We start from the raw sequence: 8377 nt of genomic DNA, 5'->3' as shown, positions 1-8377 counted from the left end.
AAATTATAAATTAATTTTTTGAGAATATTGTACACACACACACACACACACACACACACACACACACACACACACAGTGTATGTATGTGCATATACTGTTCTATATATATATATCCTAGTCTATCATGTATGTGTATATATATATATATACATGATAGACTAGGATACATTTAGTTTCAAAGTAACACCTATAAATTTATTAATAAATTTTGATAACTTTTCAGTTTCATATTAACTCAGTACATAAGGATAAACAAACTCAAATTATCTTAAATTAAATATTAATGATAAATATACAATTTTATTGTATATTAAAATATATATTAACAATATATAACAACAGATTAGAAATAAAAATAAGTAAATGACATTTAAATTATGAAATTTTTAAACATTTTCAAGTAATTATTACTTAAAAAGTAAATTTAAATATATTTTAATTGTAAACAGGAGAATTGAATATACTGTATTTACTCACATATAAGATGAGGTTTTTATTCATTTTTCACTGCTTCAAAAATCTAGGTTGTCCTATATGTGCAAGCAAAAGATTCTTTGTGTTTTTGCAAATAATTTTTGTGAACCATGTATTTGCATTTTTAACCAGATGCTTACCCTCTTGTATTTAAAAACATAAGTATTTTATCTGGGTTGTTTGAATTATTCTTGTGTATTGTCAGAAGTAAAGATGAATAGCAATAGGGAAAGCAAAGCTTTTGAATTGAATTCCAAAATCACACAGGAGCTGGATATAAGTTTTAATTCATTCTCACGTGAAAACAGATGATTATTCAGAAATTAGAATTCAGAGAAACTCATAAGTGTAATTGATAGAGAGTGGATTTGACTGTTAAGAATTGACAAAAAAGTTCCCGATTGTCCAGCTTTACATGAAAAAATTATGTTGTCGATTTTACAAGATTTTTCCTTGAAGTTTAAAATGCCAGTATTTTTTGCAGGACAGTGTGTGCATTTACGTGCATTTGATATTTTACTTGTGATTAAATGAAATAAAATTAAAATTTTATTAATAAATCTAATTTTCTTTATTTTGATCTTTAGTCACTCCTCGTCTTATATGCGAATAAATACAGTACATTATTCATTTAATAAATTTTGATAAGAATTTTTAACAGGGTAAAAGTTTGCTCAGTGTATTTGTAATTGTAGCATGTAAATGAGATTTATTAATCTAGTTTAAATTTATGAACATTTATTTGTATATATTTACTGTCTCGAGATATTGTATGTTGTGTGAAAATGGGGTTTTAAGCTAAATACACTTTGATATGAAAGGTCCATTTATACACAATATTGCACAATGTTGGAATTTGAAAATTAATTAAAAATCATTTTTGTATTAATAATTTTATATGAAGTGTTAATAAGTTTAAATATCCTACATTATTTTATTGTTATATATGATTTAATTATTTTAAAGTTTTTGTCAAAAATACTTCATAATTTATTTTAATTAGACAAAATTACATGATACTGTCTGTGAAAAAAGAACATTGGCAACAATAGCTACACATGATCTTAAAAAAATACAAGGAAATATTAAGTATACTGCAAAACAACCTGAAGAGATTAAAGTAAGTAGTAATTTGTTTGTTACTGCTGTTTACTATTTATTTTAGTAATGCATTTTTTTCATTTGTTTAGTTGGCTCCACTTGGAAGAAAAAATGAGATGTCTGCTTTTGCTTTATATAATCAACTTTCAGATGAAGCAGAAGCTTTAAGAAAAGAGAAAAAAAGAAGTACATATTCAGGAATTCATAAGTAAGTAAATTTAATAACTGTCAAGGTACTATGGGTTATTTTTGAAATACAAAATTTATTCCAGTTGAAAATATGGAAATATTGTTTGAAATAACAATAAAATTCCTGTAATCAGTAGAAGCTTTGTGACTAAAATTATTTCTTTAATATATTTCATTAATCTTACTTAATTTGTTATAAACAAGTGATTCAGAATGATCAAACGACATTATTTTCAAGAAAATAAATAAATCAGTTAAAAGTTGAATATGATTAAAAACATATTAGAAATGTAAAGACAGAAATAATTTGTTTAAATTATGTTTTAGGTATTTGTATCTTCTGAAAGATAAATCAACTTATCCATTTTTATTGGATGAAAGTGGGCAGGTTATCTCATTTCCTCCTATTACGAATTGCAGTGGGACAAAGGTAAACGAAGAAACATCANTATATTAAAATAAGAATAAATACATTTTAATTAGAAAATTAATTACCAATTCTTCAAAATTATAAAATTAATAATTTGTTAAAAGACAAAGATTAGTAGTCAAAAATCAATTACTCTTAATATAATTTTTATTATATTAATTCTAAAAGTATTTACAGAAGACACTTTCAAAATAAACATCTGAAGCTACACATTTCTGCTAAGATTTTTATCATTGTTAAAACAGTCTTTTGGCCAATTATGTATTATCTGCTGTTTTGCTAGATATTCACTAAGGGATTGTCATAATGGAGAATCCAGCTTTTTGCTTGTCCAAGATAAGGCAACTTGCATCTTACTCTATTACTGAGGCAACTAAAAATGTCAGTTATCACTTCTTTTAGTCTAATATAAGGTACAAACTCTTAATGTACTCACCAGACCTTTCACATCAAACAAGTGCTGAAATAATTGCATTAATTAAGAGAGATACAGTAGAATCAATTATCCGAAACAATTCGGGACTGAGATTGTTTGGATAACTAACTGATCAGATACGAAAAAATATATTAACCTATCCCATGTTGAAATTTTTCTCCATTATGTGTTGCTTTGCATTGAATTTTCATTGATGTTAAGCCTAACAAAAAATTTTTTAAAATAATAATCGTGGCTATTGTATCATTAAAAATTATTTCTTTATTTTGCACAAACAAAATAAATATATTGAAAAATATAAAACCAAAAAAATATATATTTTGGAAGTTAATCTAGTATCATAAATGTTCTGGTTCAGTACAACACACAGTCCTCAGAAAAACACCACACAAAACAAGCAAACTCACCACTCACAATGGGGAAAAAAGCCTTGTTCAAATACTGGTGTGTCCTTAAGTACCCTCTCATGGTGCTGCCAGCTAAAACATGCACACCAACAAAAATAATATTGGAGTAGCCCAAGACATAGCCAAATATTGCAGCACCACAGCACTAGCGGAAATTTGAATTTTCCAACTGGAATGCTTTCGGTTAACCGATGTTTTGGTTGATCGTATTCGGATAATCAATGCTCTACTGTAATGCAGAATGGACAGCAAGATTATTTCAATAAATGACATGAATATTGGTCTCATTAGTGTGTAGATGCTGAAGATGCTTATTTTGAAGATGGACTTCTATAAATACTGGTATTATTAATACAATAAAAGTTCAATTTATTTTTGATTCTACCCTGTACAAATGAAATTGTATTTGAATGGTTGGTTATTTTATCAGATGAAGTGTCATTTTTACAAAAAATTGCTGTTTATAGCTGCCAAATGTAACTATAAATCAGCAATTTTTTAAGTTTATACTCGGATCTAACAAATACTACATAGCTAAATCCGTAAAAGCTGCTAATTGTTTTAAAAACTTTACATTTTAAATATTTCTGAAGAGTCAACTTCAGTTACTTATATCACTTCGATCAAGTAACTTTGTATCTATATTACTAAAATAGGTGTCATAGTACTTTAAATTGCAAATTAGTAATTAAAAATCAATGATTATGGGAAACTGTTGAAACCATATGACAATATTTTTAAAACTATTTTCAATTTATGGATGTTTAGAAGTATGTGGACTAGAAAAAGTTGAACTTCTATTCTATCTTATTGACGTTCACTAGAAATTCATTAATCCAAATTGTGACTATCCCACAATTTTTCTGGATCCAGATAATTAAATAAAATTTAAAAGCACATTAATTTTTTTATAAGTTCAAATATTGGACATTGTTAGTTTTTTCATGAAATGAAAGCTTCAATTCAGTGGCAACAACTTCACTTACAAATTGTTACAGTATCAATATAATAATGAAATTTTATTCCTTGTGTGTATAATTCTGATCCAAAAGAGAGAATGCTAATAATTTTTAAGGAGACAGGTGTTCTTGAGATTTATCTACGGGTATGTTCATAAAGTCAAACGAGTTAAATGCATTTACTACTTCTTGAAGAACTTGTTGCTGTCTTGCTCAGTGTGCATGCTCTGTGGTGATGACATTTTGAATAAAATTCTAACAAAGTTTACGAAGGAAACAGTTAGTTTACTTTGTTAAGAAAATGATGCCCAGCAATATCAATATTTCTAAATCTACTCAAGTGTTTAAATTGTGAATTGAAAGGGGAAATGATTACTTCGGGTGGACAGTTATTTCTATCTAAGAAAAATATTTTGGATAAGGCTGCACTAGCAACATTCATATTTTTGATTGTAGAAACAGCCATTTCGTTAGACTTTTCGACCGATTCATTTATAACAAAATAAGAATAACAATGACATCATTCTCATTTAACTCTTTCGATTTTACAAATGTACTGTATATATCATTGTCAGATCCAAACTTAATGAAATTAGACTGAAGTGTAAAAAAATAAGGAACTTTTACCAGTTTTATTTGAATAACAACTGTTGCTGTTTTAAACTGAATATTTTTCTTGTGGTTACTGTTAAATAACAGTTATTTCTTTTGTACAGTACATATCCATTTGATTTTCATTATTAATAAACTATTGAAACATTTATGAAAATTTGATTTTTAAAGCAAATTGTACTTGAAGTGGCAACTGGTATCTTTGTGTGTAATATGTTAATTTCTCTGTACCAGTAATAAGGAAACAGTTTTTAAAAAAAATACATGTATTGCTCACTAGTAGCCAAGTGGATAAAATCACTGACTGCTTAGTTGGTCCCAGGTTTGCATTGATAAGCAGGCTGGCTTTGTGGAGCTTTCTAGTTTTTTTGGTAACACCTAAATAGAGCTGGATTCCCATAGCAAATTGTCTATGTTGCATTACCTTATTTCATCAATCCAATCCTACTTTACATTTTACATAAATCTTAATTTCATTTAATTTTTCATTGTTTTCATAAGTTATCAGAAGTCCTCAAATAGATATTCCCCAGTCCCCATCAAAGAATGACATGCAGCTACTACTGTTCAAAAGTGGTTATTATTCAAATAAAATTGGTAGTTAAAAAAAAGTTTAAAATAATTTGTAAACATTTTAATTTTGAGGTAATTCAAACTGAATGAATAACACTTAGTTTGGAACATGAAAAACGGAATATTATTTTGTTTAATGCATAATTTTTTATATACATTAAGATTTTATTGATAAAATATGTAATGTGTTATTTATATTACTCTGAAAATCTATTTATCTGCAATAGTCAATTTTTCAAAATTTTGGATTGTCTAGATTTTCATTTTAATCTGGACTAGATTAGATCCATATAAAAATTTCTAATGCATTTCCATTCAAATAGATATTTATAAATTTAAAAAATATTTAGTTAACAAATTTAATTATATTTCTTTTATAGGTTTTTATTTTTTCAATAGTAACTTATTATGAGATGTAAGGCATATGATTTGTTTTTCTTATAGATATCTGAAGAAACATCAGATATGTTTTTTGAAGTAACTGGTAATAGCCTCCCAGCATGCAAAAAGGTGATGGATAGTTTATTATATGAAACTTTAAAGTTAGGTTTGGGAAATAAAAAGCTTGACGTGAATGGTAGCACAGAAATTGAAAACGAAAGTTCAAATTTAAAATCCTTAATTATTGAACAGATGAGAGTTGTAGATGAAGATGGAAATTTAAAAGTTGTCTATCCTTCAAGAACTGATTTAATCTTTGAAGACATCAATGTTGTTAGAGATTAATCCGAAACATAAAATTGTTGACTACTCTGTTTTGAGCATGACTTTGCTTTTATAAATGAAAATTCATTTGTATAAGTCATAACTACTGAGATTGATCATTTAGCACTTGATTTAAATAAATATTTGATAAATTTTAAGTTTGGTTGAAATAATAATGAAAAATTACACATCTGAAGTATGATTTCTAACATTTCATCCATTGATTAATATATTTAGTACTGATTTTGCATTATATATCATAAAAATAATAAAAAGTTTAAATGTCGATTTAGCCTACAGTTTAAGTACAGTTTAACAGAATTTTGAATTAAAATTAAAATGTATCAAATATTTCTTTATATGTTTGGTCTAAAATTATTTTTCATTACAACTTTCAGCATTTAGCAGATGATAAGAATAAAATTTGGTGATTAAGAAAACTGTTTCAGATATTTTTTTTAATACTAAATTAAATATTTAAAGTATCTGTTGTTAATATGATCTTGGAAAAGTTTTATTGTTGAGTTTTACAAAAACATACTTTCTCATATAAATATCTAGCCTGATCTAGTATTAGTTTTTATCAAATTTTAATACCCAAGAATAGACAAGAATTTTTAATTTAAAAAAATCTTAATTTAGTGCTATGTAAATGTTACATTTAAGGATGAAGCTTAGAAACAAAAGCATTTGAAATTTATTCAAAGAACATTGAAATTAAAGATGATTTATCAAACTGTACAAATAGTTATTGTATTTTTATTTTTCATTTTTGATTCTCTCTTCCCTTCAGGCACTGAGGGATCTTTTTAATCAATCAATCATACCCTTCATGAGTTTGGCCAAGTCTGCAATGGACATGGCAAGGTAGTGGGGTCTGCTGATCAATTCCTGGGGCTGCCTGCCTGGATTCAGTTCAAGGTTTTTCAGAGAGGCAGACTTGACACCTTTCCCACTCAGCCATATGGCTGTGATTTTAAAGATGCTCTATTAATACAATACTAATCAGTATGAAGATTAGAAAGATATTTTATAAACATATTGTTAAAATTAAAAGGATATATTTCATTGTTCAAATTTTATATGAACAAAAAAAAACATTCAAGAAGTTTTAGGGTTTCAACAACATTTGTATAATGTTACTTTTAACTGACAAAATCTTAAATTATTTTAGTTTTTGAGATTGGATGTCAAATTTTTTGATTCCAGATAAAAATCTGTTTAATATGATCAGAATTATTTATAATTTATAAATAAATTAGATATAGTTAAAAGTATAAAAACATTATATATCTTGCAGGCAAATATAGAGTAGGATCTGGTTTTACACCAGGCTATTATATGCAGATGGATTTTATTTTCAGGATCAAAAGTAAAATGAATGGTGATAATGGGTTAACTTCTAATGATAACTCTTGATCCTTGGTTATAAATATGGATGTTAGTACCATCAAATTGCCTCTTAACCCACAACCATATTTGGTAGTGGCAATTTTTTGCACATATTAGTTTTTTGTGCGTTGCCAAATTGAGTTACTTAACTGTGCTTCCATGATAACCTCATGCTACATGCTATCCAACTGACTAAAAAGTTTGATCAAAAAAGTTTCTGCTTACCATAAGGCTCTCAAAAAACTGATGCAAAAAATTGCCATCTTACACGTGATGTCAATTTTTCCTTATTGTCACAGAACTGCATGCATAATGCAGAGGTTTTTCACACTGATGTCATGGAGGTCTCTCAATTTCTGCAAGAGGTCAACATGATGTCATGTTTGTCAGCTATGCACAATATGACCTATATGATCTCCAAGTTGATACTGCTGGTACACCTTGAGCAATTGTCTCCAAGATAGTTAAAGGTCGTATCACCCCAGACTATTTAAATGGTTACGGATTTTATTTCATGCCTGAAATATAGAAAAATCATTTTTGGACCTTCAGTGCCTAGCATTCCTGTCATTTATTTTCAACTGAACTTGATGGACATTAGCCCACACTATTGCAAACTTTGAAAGCCTCTATAGGAGCTCAGTCAAGGACATTGTTCTATAAACAAAATATCTCATTGAAATTTGGCATGTACAGAAAAGATACATTACAGGATTTTTCAGAATTGTCAAATTTGAACAGCAGCAAGTACAGTACATGCAGATCACTTATGCTTGAAAAACAGTGGAAAATTGCCACCTTGTACAATTGATCCTGTAAAAAACTTTGTGATCATGGGTTAAGTGAGTTAATCAGAACTGATTCTAACCCTTTCTTTACCACCGGCGTAAAAATACGCCGGAGCGTACACCGTAATTTTTAATGCTAATGTTTAATTAAACATAAAAAATACTTTAAACTGAAAAAAAACGAAAAAAATGCGTTAATTTTGAAGAAAAAGCTTCAAACTTTAATTTCCTTTGTCTGGTCTTTCTGTGAAATATAACACCGATGAGTTATTGTTTACACAGCTGGGTGACCTTGAACACAGCTGGAGTC

General features: G+C 27.7%; 1 protein-coding gene across 1 annotated transcript in view; it reads left to right on the top strand.

Annotated features, from left to right (window-relative positions):
• Positions 1-6045, top strand: part of LOC111632599 (leucine-rich repeat-containing protein 47-like) — an 18462-nt gene extending 12417 nt beyond the window's left edge. Inside the window, exons 3-6 of the mRNA XM_023377077.1 lie at positions 1479-1595; positions 1666-1784; positions 2093-2195; positions 5627-6045. Coding sequence (XP_023232845.1) covers positions 1479-1595; positions 1666-1784; positions 2093-2195; positions 5627-5908 — 621 coding nt within the window. The 3' untranslated portion in view covers positions 5909-6045. The remainder of the gene's footprint in view (positions 1-1478; positions 1596-1665; positions 1785-2092; positions 2196-5626) is intronic.
• Positions 6046-8377: the final 2332 nt, after the last annotated feature.

The sequence above is a fragment of the Centruroides sculpturatus genome, unplaced genomic scaffold (genome assembly GCF_000671375.1).
Source record: "Centruroides sculpturatus isolate CEXI.00-Female unplaced genomic scaffold, Cexi_2.0 scaffold743, whole genome shotgun sequence".
Taxonomy (NCBI): domain Eukaryota; kingdom Metazoa; phylum Arthropoda; class Arachnida; order Scorpiones; family Buthidae; genus Centruroides; species Centruroides sculpturatus.
Note: the sequence above shows the minus strand (reverse complement) of the source record. Positions and strands in the feature narration are given on the sequence as shown.